The sequence below is a fragment of the Hyaena hyaena genome, unplaced genomic scaffold (assembly GCF_003009895.1).
Source record: "Hyaena hyaena isolate Hyena2069 unplaced genomic scaffold, ASM300989v1 scaffold_676, whole genome shotgun sequence".
Lineage (NCBI taxonomy): Eukaryota > Metazoa > Chordata > Mammalia > Carnivora > Hyaenidae > Hyaena > Hyaena hyaena.
In genome coordinates, this window is record NW_024081310.1 from 1,056,098 (window position 1) to 1,078,439 (window position 22,342).

The 22,342-nt window shown below is 50.3% G+C and overlaps 1 protein-coding gene across 2 annotated transcripts; it reads left to right on the forward strand.

The window, feature by feature from the left end:
* Positions 1-4,692: 4,692 nt before the first annotated feature.
* LOC120220232 (interferon alpha-inducible protein 27, mitochondrial-like) lies at positions 4,693-12,528 on the forward strand. Of its 2 annotated transcripts, none has more exons than XM_039217286.1 (6): positions 4,693-4,784; positions 7,393-7,567; positions 8,886-9,017; positions 10,709-10,738; positions 11,633-11,794; positions 12,289-12,528. In XM_039217286.1, exons 2-6 carry the CDS (start codon positions 7,432-7,434, stop codon positions 12,369-12,371), a joined length of 543 nt encoding a protein of 180 aa, XP_039073217.1. In that variant the 5' UTR covers positions 4,693-4,784; positions 7,393-7,431; the 3' UTR covers positions 12,372-12,528. The 2 variants fall into 2 exon arrangements, with proteins under 2 accessions (XP_039073217.1, XP_039073218.1); XM_039217287.1 differs by having other exon boundaries at positions 7,396-7,567.
* The last annotated feature ends 9,814 nt before the right edge of the window (positions 12,529-22,342 follow it).

Here is a 22,342-nt window from a genome sequence, read left to right on the forward strand (position 1 = left end):
CTGCAGTAGCTGAGGCCAAGACCAAGGCCCTGAAGCCAAGACCGTTTTGCTAAGAGGCCAAAACCAAGTCCCTGCAGTGGCTTATGTGGAGGCCCCACATAGCCTGGCTCCCGTCAGCCTCTGACTCTAGCTCCTGTCTCTCCCCCTTGATCACCTGCTATAACCACACTGGCCTCATCTCTGTCCTTCTCATATCCGGATCTTTGCCCTCTCTGTTCCTTCTACCTGGAAGGACTTTTCCCCATAATCCACCTGGCTCACTCCTCCACCTCCATTTGCCTTAGTACTTCTTCACATAATAGACTACATAACTAGGTATTTAGCTTTTTATCTTGTTTCCTCTCCCCCTGCTGGCTTGTAAACTGTGAGGACAGATACATTGATCTAGCTTGGGTCTTGTTGTATCTCAGTGCCTGGATCAGTGTCTGACATGGTAGGCTTTTTTAAAGAGACTTTTTAAATAGCTGAACATGGGCCACTAGAAGGATTAATATTATCCTGAAAATCACCTTCTTGTCTTTATTAGACATCAATATTTATCCTTTTGTTATATAACTTTGATCAGATTTCTTATGAACTTGATTATAGAGAGCATAAGTACACCTTGTCTCCAAATTAAATGACAAAGCATTTTGTATTAGCTGATGGTGGTGGATACAGTGACCATGACCCCACAGTTTGTGAGTTCAAGCCCCACGTTGGGCTCTATGCTGATAGCTTGGAGCCTGGAACCCACTTCAGATTCTGTATCCCCCCCTCTCTCTGCCCCTCCCTGTTCACACACACACACACACACACACACACACTCTCTCTCTCTCTCTCTCTCTCTCTCTCAAAAGTATATAAACATTAAAAAAAAAACGGAAAGAAACCCTGCTAGCAGAGAAGACGGTGGGCTAATGTCCCAAAGAGCCCTCTTACCACTTCCTGCAGGCAAAGGATTTTAAGGGGGAAAGGAAGGAAAAAGAAGCCTCGAAGTTTAAGCAAATACAATCAAAGGTTAATTCTAAATTCTGGAGGAAATTGTAGTCTCTAGTTATGGGCTTCTCTGTGTGACTTGAGTAAGTCCTTGGTTTGAACCACTTGGTTGTCACCTGCTTTGGGGTGGTGTCAGTTATATTCTTTAAGGTCCTTATAGAGCTTTAAACAATATTGATTATTACCTTGGTTACTGTTTAAGCTTTAGACTGTGCATGAGAGTTACATATGAACATACTTTGCTCCGTGTTGTGGGTTGGGGTTTCTCTTATATAGATTACCTTTACTTTCAAACAAATCAAGGCAGAAGAGGAGTGGGGGAGAGCTTCAAAGAGGCAATAGTCCTGAGACAGAACAGGGACAGGACGTGGGTCCCCTCAATCCTGACACCCAGCATTCCTTGATTGCAGAAACTCTATGCCCCTTGAATAGCATATCTTTCAAGAACGTGCAAGCAGGATGCTTATCAAAGAGGGGAGTTGGCTAGGAAGGTGGTGAAGACCCAACCAAACCAATCTGTGCCAGGGTAGTCCCCAAGATTGACTTTTCACCAACACTCCCCATCATTATAATACTGAGAATCACACCCAAGGGTGAAGATTTAACGTGCTAACGAGACATGCAGTGCCTGACGAAGCATGTTCTGACCACCGCACCTCCCCTGCAGGGCCTGAAGGACCTTTTCTTTTGTGCCATCTTCTTGACGCTGGAGCATAAGCCCCAAGAAAAGCCTTGCCTGAGACTCCCCTGTCACAAGCACGCTATGAAAGCACACAAGCAAGTGTGTCTTTCCACAGTGACAACTTCATTCCGTCATAATGCAAGGTTAACACAATTCTAAACCAGCCTCAGGATTCCCAACTCGATGACGTTTCACTACATGCTTAACTTGGCTTCTTATGCATCTCACAAAACAAAGCACAGGACAAGTTACACAATAAACAAGATACAACAAGGGGTGGGAAGTGAATGAACCAAACGTGAAGTCGTCCGTGGGCGTGCAGTTGGGATGATGCCTCTGTCAGGTCCTTGCTGCTTAGAACGTCCAAGCAGTGACTAGAATCTGTCGTAGTCTCTAAGTCTGAAGTTCTCTCTTGTCCAGCAAGAGAGCTGATGCAGGGTTAAAATAAGAGAGATGGCTAATGTCCAGGAAAAGACAAGAACCCCGAATAAGGGCCTTTCCCCCGTATTTATTAAGATCAGAAGGCTTACAAACATGATGGGCATGCACAAAGAGACATTGAATCTGTGAACATTAACTCATGGGCATGAGGGAAAGGGGGTTTTGAAGATATGTGGTGTTTGGGGTTTGGGTCAATACAAAACAAAATCCTGGCACTGGGCAGATGGACAGATGGTTGTTAATGGCAGACAGGAGGTGCCGTGTCTGTTTATCTTAGCTAGTCTAGGGGAGAAGACAGGTAGAGCATGTAACCTCAGAGTTAACAAGGCACCTTCCTGTTGCTAGTCAGCTCCTCTCTGGGCAGCTTTGCCCTCAGCACCGGGATCTATAGCTCTATTTACCTGTTTGCCTAATTTGGTCCTTCCTTCCTGTGAAAGGAGCTTTCTGTTATAGTACTAAATTGGGGGGTGCTTTCGCTCTGAATGCCTAATCTTGCTTACCTCATATACCTTTGTATTGGGGGTCTTTGTTCCCCCCTCTACTCTGGGGGCCCTTGTCCCTTCCCCTACCCTATTCTGGGGGCAAAGCTCTATCTTGGTGGCCTAATTCGTTTACCCAAGCTTGGGTGTGAGCATCCTACGGTTTTATAATTCTTTATGCCTTGTTAACTCACTGGTGCAAGGCCAGGGAATTCCTAAGCTTATTCCCCACAAGAATCTCTGTTACATTTAGAGATCAATCATGTAAAGCTTTTGGCTACAGTTGCCTTTTTTTAAGGCTTATTTATTTTGAGAAAAAGACAATTCGAGTGGGAAGGGTGGGGGAGGGAGGGAGGGGGAGAGAATCCCAAGCAGGCTCTCTGCTGTCAGTGCAGAGTCCAATGCGGGGCTCGAAATGGCAAAAACGTGAGATCGTGACCTGAGCTGAAACTAAGAGTCGGATGCTTAACCGACTGAGCCACCCAAGCGCTCCTTTTTAAAAAATTTTTTTTTAATTTTTTAAATGTTTATTTATTTTTGAGAGATACAGAACACAAGTTGGGGAAGGGTAGAGAGAGGAAGACAGAATCTGAAGCAGGCTCCAGGCTTGGGGATGTCAGCACAAAGCCTGACACGGGACTCAAAAAAAAAATTTTTTTTTTAATATTTTTTATTTATTTCTAGGAGAGAGAGAGACAGCGTGAGCAGGGGAGGGTCAGAGAGAGAGGGAGTCACAGACTGAAACAGGCTCCAGGCTCTGAGTGTTGCAGGATTCTCGCTCAGAGAGTCATGACACCGAGACTTTTCTTTCCAGGAAGCAACTTTATTTTGCCGGCACCGCTCAGTTGGGTTCGTACCCAAAAGAACTGAGCGGCCACATCATATGGCATAGGGGTTTTTTATGCATTTTCTATTTCTTTGTCTCCTGTATATGGTAATACACATAAACATGTAGTCTGATTAAGTTGTTTCAGTTTACAAGAACATGGGGGATGTAGGCAGCTGGACTCATATCTAGGTGACCTTGAAGTCTTCTCTCCTCTCTTCTTCATTTTTTTTCTTTCTCCTTAGGGAGGGGTTCCTACCACATGAGCTGGCAGTCAGCACAGAGCCCAACGTGGGGCCCGAACCCATGAACCACGAGATCATGACCTAAGCGAAAGTCGGATGCTTAACCGACTAAGCCACCCAGGCGCCCCTCAAAAAAAATTTTTTTAAACATTATTTATTTTTGAAAGACAGAGAGATAAAAAAAAAAGTCTCTCTTTATTAAAGGGATTTGATCAGTCTTGGACTTTGGTGAGTAGGGAAAAGGTTAACATCAGGCAGGGATGGATAAGAGACCCTAGCGGAGGCAGGCTGTGGCTGCCAGTGGGAGGCTGAAGAAGCAGTGGGGTTTGGAAAAAATAAAATGGATGAACGTATTCCAGACCTGCCTGGGCTAGGTGCCACAAATGGGGTCTCACGCACTTTCTGGTAAGGTCCCGATAAAAAGTCAGGGACAAAAATCTTCAGTGGTTACCCCTTAGCCAGGAGCCCCCTCACACTTGAGAGTTTGGCCTTTCTCTCAGTAAATCCCATTGCTTTGCTCACTCTCTGTTGTGAGCATCCCTGGACTCCGTGGGACAGGGACCAGCGTCTCCCANAAGGCCACAGCTGAACACGGGCTTGGCTGCTGTCTGACTTGCTGAGTGGGACCTGGGAGTGGAACGGGATTAAGTTTCTGCTCTAGACTTAGCAGCCTTTCTCTCAGTAAATCCCATTGCTTTTCCCCCCCCCCCTCCCGCCCATCCCCGCCCCCCGCGGCCCCGGCCCCCCCCCCCCCCCCCCCCCCCCTCCTCCCCCGCCCCCTCCCGGTCCTGTACCACTGGCCGACCTTCCAGCTCTGACACCTGGTCGGAGCTGCAGCACACTTGGCTGTTCACACATCACTGCTTTACACGAATGACCACTGCATCTTGCTCTCTACCTCCGGTTTGGCGCTCCCTTCCTGCAGACACACAACGTCTATTGCTTGGCAAGCCCCAAAGCCTAACAGTTCTAGTTTCATTTTCCAGCAAAAATGAAACCTATCTCATTGGCTGTGACTCAGTCATAAGGGAGTGTGTTGTAAATATCCAGAGTCAGAGCTTCTGGAAACACATCCAAGATTCCGAGCTCAGACTTCTGAATTCAAGACACATTTTGAGAAAATTTGCTTCTGGGTAAGACGGGGAGGGAGGAGGGCGGGGGTTGCTCTTTCCCACAGTCTCCAACCTCAGGTGGGCAGGGGGCCTCTGTGAGTGCGAAGGAAGCTCTCCTGGATGCATTTGCAGAATGTTCTTTTGCTTATCATTATGGCAGCTGTGGTGGGGGGGGGGGGTGAAGGGACTCCAGCACACAGGGCCCCTGGGCTCTGGGGCTCTGGGACAATGAGCCTTGTTCGAGCCTGGGTAGAAATCAGCTGAGCAGGGGAAAAAGACAAGCATCAGGAGGAACCGAATTGGAGCCGTTCCAAGCCCAGCTGGACTTGGGGCAAATCACTTGTCAGCTCTGTGGCAGAGGTGTGTCATCATCTATAAAAGGGGGATCATAATATCTTTTTTCTCATCATCTTAAGTGAGGATATGACGTGAGAACAGAAACCCAGAGCAACCTGACTACAGTATATGCCTTAAGGCATAATGGGTTCTTATTTCCTAATTCCGGTATCTTTTAAACTGCTCTGCGCAGATTTAGGAAAGTCTCAGGAGTAGCTGAGACATTGGTGCTGGGGTTTTGGGGAGGAAGGAGGCAGCCTGCTTGGAGAAATAAAGTCCACTCCCCAGCCTCCCTTAACCCTTTCCAGGCTGCTGCCTGGTGGAGTTTGTAAGTGATAGTGGCCCAGAACTGATGGCCAAGAAAGAATTCTTGAAGACATCTTTGGTGCAAAAAGACGATTTTATTAAAGCACAGGGACAGGACCCGTGAGCAGAAAGAGCTGCGCTAGGCTGGGCTTGTGAGGAGTGACTGGTTATATACTACAGAGTTGGGGCAGATAAAGTCAAGAGACAGTTTCTTTTAAAAAAACTTTTTACTGTTTATTTATTTTTGAGAAAGAGAGAGAGGCAGGGAGGGGCAGAGAGAGAGAGGGAGCCATAGAATCCGAAGGAGGCTCCAGGCTCTGAGCTGTCAGCATAGAGCCCAACCAGGCCTCAAAGTCAAGGTAAGATCATGAGATGAGCTGAAGTCTGAAGCTTAACCAACTGAGCCACCCAGGTGCCCCACAGGGGAGTTTCTTAAAAGGATTTCCATATGCGGAAGAAGACTCACAGATTACTGGGAGGAAGTGGGGGCGGGGGGGGGGGGAGGCCTAGCTGTTGTCAAGCTAAGGTTGTTTTTCTCTCTAGCAAAGCATTAGCATTAAGACAGTAAGGAGTTCCTGGAGATTAGGCTATTAATAAACTTGCCCTTTTCTCATAATATTACTAAGATATTTGTAAACTGATGGAGACTCAATTAGTTTAACCATTTGTTTTCTGTCCTTTCCTTTGTTCTTGGGCAGCTGGGAGTGCCTGGGGAATATCACACAGAGCCCACCTGGGGGCAGTTCGCGGGGTGTTAGCTTGCCTTATGCTCCCTTATCACTGCCCTTAGAAGCTCAGAACAGCCCCTGAGGACCGCTTGAACCCCTTGAATTTTCAAGGCTACAGGCATACCTCTAGTTCTGGGGTTCCCCTCCCCCATCCAACGACACCCTGTTAAAAACCAACAACAGCATACCAAGACTTAATTACAATTTCAACCTCTCCCAGGAATGTGACCTTTTAAAAGTCCCTCTGTCCTTCCTGATCAGCCCTAGTGAGAACATCTGCGTGGTACCCTGATGTTCCCTTCACCCTGAAAAGGTTCTTTTCACCCTGAAAAGAAAGTGAAAGGGTCCTGGCCTGAAAGAATCCTTTCTTTTCTTTTGCTAGTGACGACGTCTTGCCTCACTCTCCTTGCAGGAAAGCCTCCATTTTTGTGCAGTTTCTCAGAGCACCTCTCCACTTGCTAGATGGGCTGTTGCCCTGGCAGCCAGGGAGCAGGGGTTCAAGAGCACCTGGCTTGGGGGAGGGGTTCAAACAGACCTGCTTGGCCACTTGCCACTGACAAAATTCAAAGGCAGAGAGACTAGCAGTGGAGAAACAAGAAAGGGATTTATTTCAATGAGGCCACCACCAGCAGGAAGACAGTGAACCTCTGTCCCAAAGGCCGTCTCCAAAGTGCCAAAATACTTCAAGGTTTAGAAATGGAAAATGTGGGACAAAGTCTGTGTGAGGACTGCGGATGGGCAGTAAAGGTCAGGTCTTCACTGTCTTGGGGTCAGTCCTGGGGTCTCTCCTGCTGGAAGGGATTGTTTCCGGTTCTCACAGCAGGATGCTTGGCCCACAGCCTCCTGCCCGAGGTGAAAGTGAAAGCTAAGCTGTCGGGGCGCCTGGGTGGCTCCATCCATTAAGTGTCCAACTTCAGCTCAAGTCATGATCTCATGGTTCGTGGGTTCCAGCCCCTTGTCAGTCTCTGTGCTGACAGCTTGGAGCCTGGAGCTGCTTCAGATTCTGTCTCTCTCTCTCTCTCTCTCTCTCTGCCTCTCTCCTGCTCACGCTCTGTCTCCCTCTCTCAAAAATAAACATTAAAAAAAAGTTAAAAACAAAGAAAGATAAGCTGTAAAGAGGAACCTAACTAATGAGAAAGGAAAAGCTGAGGTCAAAATAGAGGTAATTGAAGTCCCTTCAGGCGGATAGGTTTGCTTAATAAACAGTTAGATCTTCAAATGTACTTGGGTTGAATTTTGTGGTTTACCAACCCTCTCAGCAGATTTGAATCTGGTGGGTGCTTGTCACTCTCTGTGCCATGGAAGTCGTCCAAATAGCCAGCTTAGCCTCTTCCCTGGCTTCTAAGATGATGGCATCCAAGATGATGGCGGTGAGCCTGGCCAAGGCCACCTTGGCGGCATGCGGCAGTACCCTCGCTGGACTTCCGTCCACAGGTGAGTGTTCTGGAAGAAGCTGGTGGTGAGCAAGGAGATAGGCAGGGAGGGACCAAGTCCATCTCTGGCTTTACCTCCTTTAGGTTTTGACCTATGTGTCCAATCAGCCTTTCATAACAGTTTAACACCTCCCTGTGGGGGCTCAGAGCCAGAGGATTGATTTTAACAAAATTCTTCAGTTTGGGTTCGTTTACTTCATTAGTTTGAGTGAGCTCTCTCTCCAGTCTTAGCTATTTATTCTTGCTATTTATTTTCCCTTTAGCCTCTGTTATATAACAAAAATTGAACTGAGTACATTTTAATAGAATTGTTAAAAGTTTACTTATTTACTTTGCACACACGCAAAAGAGCCAACATACGTGTGGGGGGGGGGGGCGGTGGGTAGAGAGAGAAAGAATCCCAAGCAGGCTTCGTGCTGTCAGCACAGATCCCAATGGGGGACTCGATCTCACAAACTCCTGAGATCATGACCTGAGCTGAAACTAAGAGTCCAACATTTAACTGCTTAACCACCGGGCCACCTAGGCACCGCCAAACAAGTACATTTTAAATATCTGATTGGCTTTATTACGAGTCAGTTCATGAATTTGGCAACATCCCAATTAGCAAGTCTATAGAAAATTAAAAGTTCTTAAAGGCAGAGAGAGAGCAGAAAAAACATTATTAGCAGAGAATCCATTGCTTTAGGCAGGGTAGCCCTCCTAAGGGGAGTGGAAGGGACCCATCAGTAAATTTCCTAGTGCTCTCCATGAAATCCCCATGTTGACCAGCTCAGGGTTATATTCCTGGGGGATCGAAACTCCAGTCAGGTTAGGTATTAGGTCTTGGCTCACACTTGGGGCTTTAATCTAAGCGATGCCATTCTGGGTCTATGGTTTTCTTTTTAACCCCCTCCCCTGCCAATAACTCCCTCCCTCAAAGTCAACCTTTCTAACATGCCCAGTGTGTATCTGTTTGTCATACTGTATATATTTTTGCAAATGGGTGTTGGCTTTTTGTCGGCAAGTTTAATTTGTATACAGAGTAGTGCATTGCTGACCTCACTCTATTGTCTTTTCTGCACTGAGAACCATGTGTTTGAAACTGTCAGTGTCAGCAGGTGAGTATCTAATACTTGCTTCCACTTCTTGCAAAGTGCTCCTGTGTGCATCCTCAGCCGCACTGTTGCCTACCTTTCCCTCTCCTGGGGTGGGCGCTGGGTGCTCCCACCTTCCCCAGCACAACCAGCAGCATAGGATGGAATGGGGAGGACCGGGTCTCTGACCACTGCCGACCTCTGACCTCTGACCCTGTGCATTCACCCTCTGTTCTTCCTCAGGACTCACCTTGTCGTCCACCACCGCTGCCCTGAGCCAGGCCACAGCTTCCCTGGGATCCCTGCTGGGGACACTGAGTGGCCCCTCCCTGGTGGGATCCCCAGCTTCGGCCATGATTATTTCCCCACTCGGAGGTAACTGGACCTGGGGAGCAAACCCTCCTTTTGGGGCCCCCACTCACTGCATGGAAACATGACAAGGAACAGGACCTGGGCCATAGCCAGCAGCCCTCCCTGTTTGCCAGAAATATAAAGACTCCCGAGCTCAAGATAAGCAGTCCATGAAATAATAACAGCTAGATTTTAGCAGATGCTGTGCCTTCCTACTCTCCATGCTTAACGCTTAACATTTATAATTGGTTTAATTGTCATAACAATCGCAGAGGAAGATAACCCCGTCCCTCTTGTACAAATGACGAATGTTGGCCAAGAGCCCTGGACAGGGAGGTGGGGTCACTCCCAAGCCTGGGACAGGAGGTAGAATCAAAACTCAGATCTGGTCTGGGGAGGAGGCATAGGGTGGGTCGGGCTCTGGAAGGAAGGGGCCACCCTCCCCAGGGATGACAAGTCGGGGCGCCCAGTAGTGGGCTAACCAAACACACAGGACCCATTTCCTATGGGCCTTCTGTGTACGTAGGAGCCCAGGGAGCCCAAGCTCCCGGCCAGCTCGGCGTCACCTGTCCTGACAAACAATACAGTCAAATAGCAAATACCTTCTAACTGGGCTTTTTAAAAAAAAATTTAGGGGCGCCTGAGTGGCTCAGTCAGTTAAACGACTGACTTCGGTTCAGGTCATGATCTCACAGTTTGTGAGTTCGAGCCCTGTGTCAGGCTCTATGCTGATGGCTTGGAGCCTAGAGCCTGCTTCAGATTCTGTCTCTCCCTCTCTCTGGCCGTACCCAACTTGTGCTCTGTCTCTCAGAAGTAAATAAATGTAAAAAAATATTTTTAATTATTTAAAATAGTTTTTTAAGTTTATTTATTTTGAGAGAGACAGAGAGAGCACACAAGCAGTGAGGAAGGGCAGAGGGGGAAGGAGAATCCCAAGCAGGTTCCACATGGTCAGCCCAGAGCCCGATGAGGGGTTTGAACTCATAAAAACGTGAGATCATTACCTGAGCCAAAATCAAGAGTTAGACGCTTAACTCCCTGAGCTTCTTAGGCGCCCCTCTAACCGGGCTTTTGATTCTTGAGTCACTGACTCCATACCCCACCCCAGGTGGCCCCTCTGGTCACCCAGGGTTTTGCTCAGTTTCCTGACAACCACCAGGGCCTCAAGTATTCCTCAGTCACTGTTAAGGGGCGTGGCCATAGCATGCCTGGGTTTCCACATCTGTAGGCTTTTGTTTGGTTTTGTTTGAAACGAACCAGACTTACAAGGCAGAGAGAAAGAAAAGGGTCTGATCACCCCACAAACAGCCAACCAACCAATCCACAGGCAGATTAAAACACACAGACACACACACACACACACACACACACACACACACACAGCAAAAACCGTATGTGATAATTGGGTTTTCTGAAACGAGGACTTCGAAGCCTGTCTCCAGATAACTTGAGGTCAAGGCATGCAATTCCCTCCGGGACAAGTCATTTGCCTCTGGAATCGGATTCCCCAGCAATCCTCACCAAGTTCAGGGCTGTGGGGGCCACCTCCCCAAGAATTCCCGCTTGTCCAAGTGAAGCAGGGAGGGGGTTGGGTGCAGTCATTTCCTCCCGTCTCCCAAACATGGCAGCGACCTTCCCATAGGTGGGCTGTAGGCTCAGGGAGTGAAGGGGAGGCCAGTGTGGATCCACTCACAACATGTTCTTTTGGTTTCTAGCCAAGGTTGCTGTGGCTGTGACAGGAGGAGGTGAGTGTCTGCAGGGAAGAGTTTCAAGTCCTTATCCACCCCCCACCCCAAGGACATGGGGAGCAACTATCCTCATCCAGGCCCAGGTTTGCCTCGGCCTCACGTAGATGGTGGAAGAGGAAGTGGATTGGTGGAGATGGGCAGGAAGCAAGGAACTGGAAACAGGAAATGAAGAGTCTTGTGGGAACTCCACAGGGACGCAGTCCCAGCAGGGGCCCAATGGCCTCTTTGCAGGGCATTCGCTGTGTGACCTTGGGCGAGTCTTTGAGCTCCTCTGGGCTCCCCTTTCCTCTTGTGAAAAATCGGCCAATATTGTCCATTCAGGGTTATTGTGAGAGCTGCCTAGGATGAGATGTGCAGAGTTTGAATGCAGCAGGTGCACTGAAGAGAAGTCATGGACTTGGGGACCCTGGGTTTGGGGGCTTTTGATTGCTCTGTGGCGATGCCCTGGACCCCCAGAGTTGGGATGGAAGCAGAGCTTGGAACATGCTCCTTACTTACCCTAATCCTCTGAATAAGATTTACTGGAAATAAAGATTTCCTCTTCAAAGATAGGAAGCTTGCACACCACTCCTTCCTTCCGGCATCTCACAAAGGCAGAATCCGAGGCCCAGAGGACAAGTGACTTTCCCAAGGAAGGTCCTGCTGCAGATCAGAGCCCACGGGACCCACAGCCCGGTTCCTAGTGACCCCACAAGCCCTTCCGCCCCTTCCCCACCCTCCCCCAGCTGTGCTCCTCCTGACCCATGACTGCTGGCCATGCCCATAGTCTCTCCTGAGCTCAGAGTTCACCTCTTTTTTCCAGACCCCCTGAAGACCCCTAAGCCTGACTGAGTGCGTATGAGGGTCCCTTCCCCTGAGCCCTTCTCTCAACGCATCTCCTCTTCCCCGCAGTCGTGGCCGTGGGGGCCGTGCCCGTGGTGCTGGGAGCCATGGGCTTCACCGGGGCGGGCATCACCGCCTCATCCCTAGGGGCCAAGATGATGTCCGCCGCCGCCATTGCCAACGGGGGCGGAGTCGCTGCGGGCAGCCTGGTGGCTACGCTTCAGTCCGTGGGTAAGTGTCCCCAGCTGTGGGGCTTGCTAAGGAGGGTGAGGACAAGAGACTCAGGACCCAGCGCAGATCTTAGCCCCACTGATCCTCAGCCTCTGTTCCTTCGTGTCACCCTCCATGCTCTGTCTGGGTTTCTACCAGGGAGGTATGGGGGGGGCGGGGTAGGAGCCATGACCTGGGTAGTCAGGCTGCCTACCCAGAGTGGGTTTGCTGGCTTACTTGGGGATCTCCGCCTACCTGGGCTCACCCTTCTTCCCTGGAGGGGGATGGCTCCCTATTCTGGGTTTCTCCACGGGAGCGCGTGCCACTGGGCTGCTCGCAGCTGCCCTCCTAAAGCGGAGATCCTGGGGGCTTTGGGAAACAGGAGGGTGCTGGGAGGGGTCTCTGGGCCTCAGACCTTCCTGAGGAGCTCTGGAGTCTTCGACCCCACGGTTTTATCCTACAGAACTGCCCAGGTCTGTCCTTCCCGCTCTCCTCACCCTCTGCTTTTCCCCCAGGAGCGGCTGGACTCTCGCTGTCATCCAAAATCATCCTGGGCTCTGCCGGGTCTGCCCTTGCGACCAGCATGGTCAGCCTGTAGTGCTTTCCCGCCTCTCCCTGCAGAGAAGAGCCCCCGATAGGGCCCCGCCCGCCAGCATGATGCGGGGAGGACCGGGTCCTTGGATGACAACGTGCCTCAAACGCTGCCCCCCACCCCCCAGAGGAAAACAAAGAATAAAAACTAGTCCTTGCATCTCCTCCTGGATCCCATGCCTCTTGCTCGAAGTCAGGGGGTCAGGATCACGCCTCTTTGCCAGACTTGTGCTCATACAGCATCCCGGTGTAGGCGGGCAGTCAGAGGGAATGGGCCCAAATGTGCAGACAGGAGGCTGTGCCTGCCCAGTGTGTGACTCTGCGTTTGACGCTGGGCAGGCCACCTCCTCTAAGGTGCTTGTTTGTCCCTCTTTGCATGGGGGAATTGATCTAAATGACGCCAAAGGTCCCAGCCAGGGGGAGCGTTTGGCTCAGCTCCTGGGCAGAGTCGGGAATAGGGAGAGGGCAGGGTATCCTCTTCGGAGTCACTACCTTAAAGCTTCATCTGCACACTCGCCCCCTCCGCCCCTGCTGCGTGACCAACGGCTTTCCCAAGTGACCTGGCTCAGAAAACACAGGCTCACCAGGCACCGCTCCATCCCAAAGTCAAAGTCCACCGCCTGGCCCTTGCCTATTCTCCTTAACACCTAGCAGGGAAATCTAGTTTGCCAGAGGCTCTGACCTCTCTGCTTCAGGCCCCTGATCCTTAACTGTCCTCTTCCCAGAACAAGGTCCCGTAGAAATTTCTCTTCACTAGGACGCGTTCTAACGCAGGTTATCAGAAAATTTGCCCCAGTGTCGATTCGGTCCTCCTTTCCACAAATGGCGTGAGTTATAAACAACAGAAATTTGTTTCTCAAGGTTCTGGAGGCTGGGAAGTCCGAGTTCAAGGCACTGGCAGATCCAGGTTGCTGCTGAGAAGTTGCTGGCAAGATGGCCGCCTTTTGGCTGCGTCCGCACCTGATGGAAGGGCAAGAGCTCTCGCTGACCTCTTTCATAAGGGCACTAACCCCACCCATGAGGGCTCTACCCTCATGCCTTAGGCACCTCCCAAGGGTCTCCCTCCTACATCACCCTGGGGATTAGGACTGTAACCTGAACGTTGGGTTCAGACCACAGCAGGCAGACTGGGGAAGAGAAGTTTGGGTTCCACCCTGAAGGTTGTGGGGAGACCAGATTTTCAATGTGACACTGGCCCAGTTGTAGACCTACAACCATGTGCGCTCCATCCCAGGAGCGCTGGGAAGTCTCGGTTCCCAGGCAGAACCAAACTTGTGAGTGTAGTGTTACGGACATCTAAAAGGGTTAGACCACTCATCCCTGTCCCCAGGTGGTGGCTGGTTGGGTCCCTGAAGCAGCATTGCTACCTAGCTGGAGGGGATCCACCCCTTAGGGTATTCATTCAATACTTGATTCCTTTTCTTTCTCCTCTTTCTTTGATGCCTTGGAGAGGCTGATAAAGGCTGTGAACCCTCTCCACCCCAACACTCCCCCCCAACAAAATGTACACATTCCTGAAGTAATGCCTCCAATTTCAAGGCCTTCGTTAGAACTTCCAAAGGGCTTTCTTGGTGCTGAAGGTAATTGCCTCTGCTTTCTCTGGAAGGTTGTCTCCACAAGGGCACATGGGTGCGTCTGCCCTGGATCTGGGAGGATGGACAGGATGGCCTCCCTCCCTGCCGAAGCCCAGCACACCGCTAGGAAAGGCCACCCCAGATCCCCCACCTCCGGCCCTCAGGTTTCGCCTCTGTAGAAAGTTGATTTCTAAGCATGGTGCCCAGTGATCCTCACCCTTCTTTTAAAAAATTTTTTCATGTTTATTTATTTTTGAGATTGAGAGAGAGACAGAGAGACAGAGACAGAGAGACAGAGCGTGAGTTGGGGAGGGGCAGAGAGATAGGGAGACACACAACTCAAAGCAAGCTCCAGCTCTGAGCTGTCAGCACAGAGCCTGATGCGGGGCTTGAACCCGTGAGATCTTGACCTGAGCTGAAGTCAGATGCTTAACTGACTAAGCCACCCAGGCTCCCTGACCCTCACCCTTTTATACTCCTCCCGCCTCTAGGGTGTGGTGGGTCATGTGAACATGATAAGATACCACCCCTATAACATGTTAAGTTATATTGTTATACATGAATTTAAATTCACCCCTTCTATCTTAACCCAGAGATTACCTTCTGGGCCTGCACTGAGGGCTACGTGACTATCCTCAGGGGCAAGGGGAAAAAAAATAAGGGGAAGACAAGGGTTAATGTCTTTTGATAATGGCTGTTTATGATACATTATATGATACAGCCCTATACCGGCTTGAACTCATGAACCTCGAGGTTATGACCTGAGCCGAAGTTCGACGCCCAACCAACTGAGCCACCCAGGTGCCCTCTGTCACATGAGCCCTTTAAAAAGCAGAGAATGTTCTCTGCTCTTCCCAGAGGAGGAATCAGAGGTTGGAAGTGGGAAGGGGGTTTGAAGATTCCTACCACGGGGTCCAAATGAAAGCCTAGTCTGGCTGAACACTTGATTTTGCTTTTGCAAAACCCTAAGCACAGAACTCAGTCAAGCCTGCCTGGACTTCTAACCTGCGCTAAAACATAAGAACTGGGTGTTATTTTAAGGGCTGACTTTGTGGTCTTTTGTGAAGCAGGGTTAGAAAAGCGGTAGAGGGGAGACGCCTGGGTGGCTCAGTCAGTTAAGCGACCGACTTCAGCTCAGGTCATAATCTCGTGGTTCGTGGTTTCGAGCCCTTTCCGGCTGTGTGCTGACAGCCAGCTCAGAGCCTGGAGCCTGCTTCAGATTCTGTGTCTCCCTCTCTCTCTGACCCTCCCTTGCTCACGCTGTCTCTCTCAGAAATATATAAAAAAACATTAAAAAAAAAAAAAAAGCAGTTGAGGTCCTGCTACTGCTTCTCCCTTAACCAGGCCGAGGGGTGTTCCCCAGGGAGCTCAATGAACACACACCTGCAGCCCCACGACTCCTGAAATCCCTGGCTTCACTTGGTGCCCAACCCTGGGCCCTGCCTCTGCGGGATTCCAGGGGCCCCCGTCTGCCCGCAGGAGCCCCCGCCCTCAGGGAAAGCCAGGCCCCTCCACTGCTAACCACGTTTCGGCACACGTTCGGGCACACAGAGGCCAGCGAGCTGCAGGTAGGAGGGTAAGGGGGCACAGTCTCACTGTGGGGGTCTAGGACGGCGTCCTGTCTAGATGCACGTCGTCATCAACACGGTAGAGGCGGCTGGGAGTTGCTTTATGTCTACTGCTTCCTTTGGCTTCACGTGCTTTCTGGGCCTGACTTCCGGCTAGGTGCGAGATCCCCAGGGAGCACTGCATTTCCGATCCCTCTTGCTGCGGGGTGTGCTCACTCGACTGGGTTCTTCCGGCCGGTGAAAGAGGAGTAGAACGAAGTATGCAATGCTCTGGGCATGCGCAGTTCAAGGGGAGTCGGTGGACGCGCCTCTGGCCCTGGTCCCTTTCCCGTGACTTCTGCTGCGGGCAGCGGAGAGGCCAACTTGAACCAGCGGATGAGAGCAGCACCTTAAGAAAGGCAGAACAAGACTGTAGGAGCCGCCCCCCCCCCCCCCCCCCCCCCCCCCGCCAGGAGCAGAGCCACCCCCTCCCCCACACCCCAGCTGAGACTCCTGACTAACAAAGACACTTCTCTTGTTCGAGTCAAGAGGGTCTCTTTTACCCCAAGCAGACATTTATTCTCATGAACCCAGTAGGGTGGTTTGATGACCACAGTGGAATCAGTCCATCCAACAGAGGGTTGCATTTTCCTGTTCCATCTCCATACACCACTAAAATAACAGTAACAGACCAAAGAAGCTTAGAACCGCAAGAGCAGAGAGGAGAGGGAAGGGGACAGTAACACGCTATTAGGAGCCAGAAATCACACGGACATGTGGTTCGCCACTTAGCCGTCCCAAAAAGGCAGAATCTTAAGTTGTCAGTGGAGGAGGCGAGAAGGAGGCAGCTCTGCCCTGGACGACCCCCAAGGGCTCAGCTTCTGGAAGGTGGCATTGGCTCTACGTAGAGCAGCACAAATCTGTGGGATGTCTGTTCAGGAATGAGGCAGATCGCCAGAGACCCCGTCCAGCGGTCGACTGGCGCTTGATTTGGGGCAAGGCTGGGTCTCTGGGATGAGGGGCACCAGGTACCGCTGAGAGCAGGCCCTTCGTGCTAGAACTGGGTTCTCATACAAGCGTTGAGACCCTCGACCTTCATTGCTAGGTACCCAGAATGCTGTGGCCCAGAATAAAGGGAGGAAGCTTCTTCTCGGGAATCTTACCAGCCCAAGAAAAGAAATGCTCTCATTCTGGCACGGGGGAGGGGGGGGTGTGTGGTCATCGAAAGGCTCTGCCAGATCACAGTATGGTCCCCGAGTGGGCAAGAGTCACCCCTGAGGCAGAGCCTGACGTCAGACATCTATGAAGGCTCAGACACGAAAAAGAAGCAGTGTTTCTGGCCCTCTCTATCCTTTCGCCCCCAGCCCTGAGATACTCACCTTCTGCCCGAAATGCAGTTTCATCACTGGCTTTCCCACCTGAGAGGAGAGGGATCACGGGGGACCACAGTGGCTGGTCTGAGAGTGTGGAAAGCGGTGGCTACAGAGAGGGATCCTGAGGCGAGGGGGGATTGCAGTCGGCCCAGGAGGGATGCGGATGGAAGTGCTATGACTCCCATTAGCACCCAGTCTGGGGGAGAGAAGAAGGGGAGCCCTGTGCCATCTCCCTGAGTCCCCACAGTGACTTCTGAGACACCTGTAAGGCGCCCTGGATACTCCCAGGGCAACTTAAAAGTGCTGGAACAGAAAGGTCAAGACAAATAACATGAAAAACACATGTACTATGGGGCGCCTGGGTGGCTCAGTCAGTTAACTGTCCATCTTTCAGCTCATGTCATGATCTTCCTGTCTGTGAGTTCGAGCCCCGCGTCGTGCTCTGTGCCGACAGCTCAGAGCCTGGAGCCAGCTTTGGATTCTGTGGCTCCCTCTCTCTCTGCCCTTCCCCTGCTTCCTCTCTCTCCCACTCTCTCATTCTCACTCAAAAATAAATAAACATTAGGAAAAAAATTTAAAAACCCCAAATCTACTATGGCGTGCTGTCAGAGTCACGCTCCAGCCACTCCAGGGGTCCCTGAAGGATGGACGGTGTCGGCGAGAGAGAGAGAGAGACCCAAGATTCTTTCTAGTCACCAGGCAGGCATCTCTACACTGACTGAGACTTAGCTTTATTTATGGTTAAGTGTATGGGGAATAGCACAGAAGTGGCATTTGCCTTAGACAATGATTTTTGATGACAAATTTCTTTGATATGTAAAAATTTCCAAGAACATAGATTTGTAGAAGACTCAGGCATACCTTTATCAATAGTGATTGATGCAGGTGATTTAGATGCTTATCTTATGGGGGAAGGAAGGTATCTTTAGCCTTCAAATACAAACAAGACTGTCTTTAGCATAGCAAAGGCAAAAGTTAGTTCTTTGTGAGCAGGGGTCCATAGCCTGTTTGCTTAAGGGGAAGTATTAAGAAAAACAGGATTTTCAGGAACCGTAATGTTTGCTCCCATGATCACAAAAGAAGTTCCTATAATAAGTTCCTTCACAAGGTGCAATCAGCATGTCAAGGCCAGAATAGGTCACTCTGAATGCCAATCAATAAGGTGCTGTGGGGTCAGGGTCAGTGTTCAAGCAGAAACAATTGAGTGGGGGGTGGATATCGGTCATCATCTGACGGCAAGAGACCGTGCAAGCTTGCCTTAACCTCACAAGGAGTATTCTCACTAGTGAGTTCAGAATGGCTCCCAACAGCGTGCCTGGGTGGCTCAGTCGGTTAAGCGTCTGACTTTGGGTTTTTGGCTCAGGTTATGATCTCTCAGTTTGTGAGTTGGAGATCTACTGCTTGGGATTCTCTCTCCCCCTTTCTCTCTCCCCCTCTTTCCCTACCCTCTCTCTTTCTCAAAATAAGTAAACTTAAAAAAACCCAGATCTCCTATGGTCAAGACCTTGCCCATGACTAATCACATAAAATCTGCACACCATTTCAAGAGATGCAATGTTCTTGCCCTTTTTTTATAGATCTTGTTAAAAGATCCTGTTAAAAGATCTTGTTAAAAGAACCTGTGAAGACATGATCCAAAGTCCCTAACTCCTGCTGCTGTTGAGATGGGCATCTTTCTACAAGCTGAGAATGGCTGGCTTTGTGGGTTATTTCCAGACTGGGAGCCTCGAACTGGCTCTTGGCCCAGCAGCTGTCTCCCAGCTGCCTCCTCCAGCCACGGGCTTGTATTTGGGGAAATAAAATTATTTACCTAATGAACCAAATAAACCATTTCAAATTGATAAAGAGGTTTGGGGTAGGGTGGGGGAGGTGGAAGACTTCAGCAGTTTTAGCCATCTTTGGGCCCGTCCCAGCCAAACTCTCGCGAGTGTCTTTGGTAACAGGGATTTTCTAGAGGAAAAGGTAATTGCAAAGGAACATTTATCTTTTTTAAAAAAAATTTTTTAACAAATGTTTATTTATTTTGAGAGATAGAGTGTGTGCCTGTGCGCACAAGTGAGCAGGGGGGGTCAGAGAGAGAGAGGCACTGTCAGCACAGAGCCCAATGCAGGGCTCAATCTTAGGAACCGTGAGATCACAACCCAAGCTGAAATCGGGAGTCAGACAGCTTAACAGACTGAGCCATCCAAGTGCCCTGAGAAGGAACATTTTTTTCAAACTGAAATCATGCCAGGCTTTTTCCTGACAATTGTAAGGACTTAGGGACCATTCACTTGTTTGAGTGCTTTACTCTATGATCCTTAAGCAGCCTCAGAGCTGAGCTGTGTTCTCTGCTGGGGAGCTGACAGATCTGGACCTGGTTGCCTTCCAGTCTGGACCAGGGGGAGGGGGTCACTGTGAGATGGACATTAGTGGCTCTTGGGTGAGCCTCATTCTGAAGCAAGATAAGTAAGGTCTGAACACAGCCAAGTTTCAAGAACTGTCTAATGGAGCACTGTGGCCGTTCTGACTTCAGCCCTGGGGGCTCCTGAGTGGCCTGAAGAGAGGAAGGGGAGTTGTCTTGGGCTGAGAACATGAGAACTCAAGTGCCAGTGGTTTGTTTGGGAGGTGACCCCAGGGAATGAAAGATGAGGCGGAGAAAGACACACAGCCATGAAAGGGTCCATTCATGAGTGAGTCTGCACTGCGGGCAGTTGAGATTCGATCCCCCGGAGATCCCTGGGAGGCAGTCCGGGGGAGGCCTGACTTGTCCCACCTGAGGGGTATTCATCCCCAACTAAAACCCATCATTGGCTGAAGTCTCTTCTGGGGAAACCAACACCCCGACTCTTCTAGCCTGTCTTGTCAGCCAGTGGTAGAGGGCTGGGAGGGGGGTCACGGGTGCTGGCCGTAGGGACACCACGTGCTAGAGGGTGAGCGCTGGGGGTGGGGGGAGGGGTATGGGAGCGAGCTCAGTGGAGACAAGGAAGTGAAGAGTATTGATATCAAAAAAACAAGTTCGCCATTTCCTGTAGGTCTGTACCCAGGAGCTCGGTCTTCCCAGCAGTTGAGCTGGGGGTGGGTGTAGGTGTTGCTGTGGTCACCATCAATGCTCCACCAGCGTCAGTAAACTAGCTTCAACTTGTGTGTCCATTGGGAACTGGTTTTTCTCAGCATCGGCTCCATCCTCAGCTTTAGGTTTCCTTTTGGGGTGTGCCTCTCAGAGAGGGTCTTTCCATACACCTTGCTCCACACAACAGCATAGACGGCTGTTGCTTGTAACTCGCCAGTGTGGTGGCAGGAGTAGCAGAAGTCTTTGGTCCCATCCAGCCCCGGTGTGGGCAGGCTCCGCGGGCCCAGGCCTGGGGATGGGGTTTTCTCAGTAGCTCTGTCCCTCCCCCAGTGGTGGGTGGGTACTCTCTGCGCCCAGGAAGGTTTAGCACCCCAATCTTAGGGGTAGAGGGTTTTTTTCCCCCCTCCATCTACCGTGATCTTCGCCTGTGCTCTGGGAGCTTAAGGGTTCACTGCTTGTCCCCAACATCACGAGGCTCTCATTTCCCAGGGGAGCAGGGAGGCGGGGCTGTAGCTCCCCTGTCCCCCAGTCTCCTCTCAGCAAAGGAAGTTTTCCCTGGGTTTCTGCCGTCCTCGGTCTTTCTTGGAAGTGTTGTGCCCAATTCGCGAGTCCCCAGAGACCACCAAGGAGCCGACACCGATGCAAGTACAAAAGGGTCTTTATTACAAGCTCGAGCAGGGGCCTCACCCACCTACGGTGTCGTGGCAGAAGGTGAAGCCGCGAACAATAGTGAGCAGGGTTTTTATGGGGTAAGGGACCGGGTGTTACAGTGCACACGTTGTAGGTATGACATCATTACATAAGCTTCAATTACAATTGTACAGCATCCAAAGTAATAGTTTTGACTATTCAGTATCTGTGAGGTGTCTGTTACCTTTGGCCGGGACCCAATCATGACCTTTGAGTATCTTTTGAAAATGATTAATTATGAGGTGAGCTCAAAGGGCCTACGTAGGGTTTAGGCAAGTGGTGAGTAATTGGTTAATTTGTCTGCAGTTCCCAGCCTTGACTCAGACCACAGAAATGTTTAGCTGACCTGAGAGCGGTCCGAGGGTAGCTTTAGCCTTGAACAATCTGAGGCTTTTTCTGGAAGAGGGGCTACATGTAGCCCGAGGTTGCTCTTAATGGAGGCCTGAATCTCAAAATGACGTTACTTAGGCTCTTCAGAAGCACGCAGCAGGCCTGCCACTTTGGCTCTGAGGGTTTCAAGAAAAGTTATTTATTTTTATTTTATAGTTTATCTTAATTTTATAAAATGACTTTTTGTAGGTTGTGGGGAATAAGCTTAGGAATTCCCTGAGCCTGCACGGATGGGTTCACAAGGCCTAAAGAGTAAGAAAGCCCCAGGATGAACGCGCCCAAGTTTGGGTAAACAAGAGTAGGTATTCAGCGCAGAAATGCCCCCCCCCCTCACTTCGTACTAAAAGTGAAAGGGGGTTTCACAGGAAGGACAAAAACAGGAAAACAAGACTTTACACCACGGAGAGAAAAGTTGCCGGAAGTGGAGCTAATTAGCAAAAGAAAGGTGCCTTGTTGGCCCTGAGGCAGCCTGTTCTGTCCACCTGGTCCCCCAGGCCAGGTCAGGTAAACAGAGGTGGAGCCTCTTGCGGTGGTAAACCACCTTCCTCCCAGGGCCAGGATTTTTTGTACTGACCCAAACCCGTAATACCGGTAATACCGCGTATCTTCAAAACCCCTTTTCCCACAAGCCCATGAGTTAGTTTCCGGTTTCCTTGTCTCATCATGCGCGTCCATCATGCTTGTAAACTTTCTGATCCTAATAAAAATGGAGCAATGGCCCTTCTTCGGGGTTCTTGTCTCCTCCCGGCCATTAGCCGGTCTCGCAGTTTAGTCCTGGGTCCAACTCTCTTGCGGGACGAGAGAGACCTCCAGACACAGAGTCTACGACAAGTTGTCTAGATTTTTCTTATTGTAGGTTTGGAGTGATGGTCTCTCCAGCTTTCTACATCCTAAGTAAGCCCTCTCCTTTGGATATGTCCGAAAGTGGTCTACAAAATGCAGAGGGCCCCCCCCCAGAGGCCCCCAGACTATCTACTAGTGTGTAAGCAGAAGTTTTACAATTTCTATTTCTATCTCATTCTTTTTTAAAAAAATAGTTTCTAATATTTATTATTGAGAGAGAGCAAGCGAGAGAACACGCGTGCGCATGCGCCCATGAGTGGGGGAGGGGCAGGGAGAGAGGGAGACACAGAATCTGAAGCAGGCGCCAGTCTCTGAGCTGTCAGCACAGAGCCAGATGTGGGGCTCGAACACACGAACTGTGAGATCATGACCTGAGCTGAAGTCAGATGCTTAACTGACTGAGCCCCCAGGTGTCCCTATATCTCATTCTTAAAAACAAACAAACAAACAAACAAACAACAACTCAGGACAAGAGACCTTTCTGGCCGGAAGTAAGCCCTCACTTTGGA

What these genes read in the sequence shown, in the direction of transcription:
- LOC120220232 (XM_039217286.1), top strand. Translation starts at nt 7,432, where the DNA reads ATGGAAGTCGTCCAAATAGCCAGCTTAGCCTCTTCCCTGGCTTCTAAG. An exon ending in CGCTGGACTTCCGTCCACAG is followed by an intron (nt 7,568 to 8,885) that starts GTGAGTGTTCTG and finishes GTTCTTCCTCAG; the next exon opens with GACTCACCTTGTCGTCCACC. An exon ending in GGCTACGCTTCAGTCCGTGG is followed by an intron (nt 11,795 to 12,288) that starts GTAAGTGTCCCC and finishes CTTTTCCCCCAG; the next exon opens with GAGCGGCTGGACTCTCGCTG.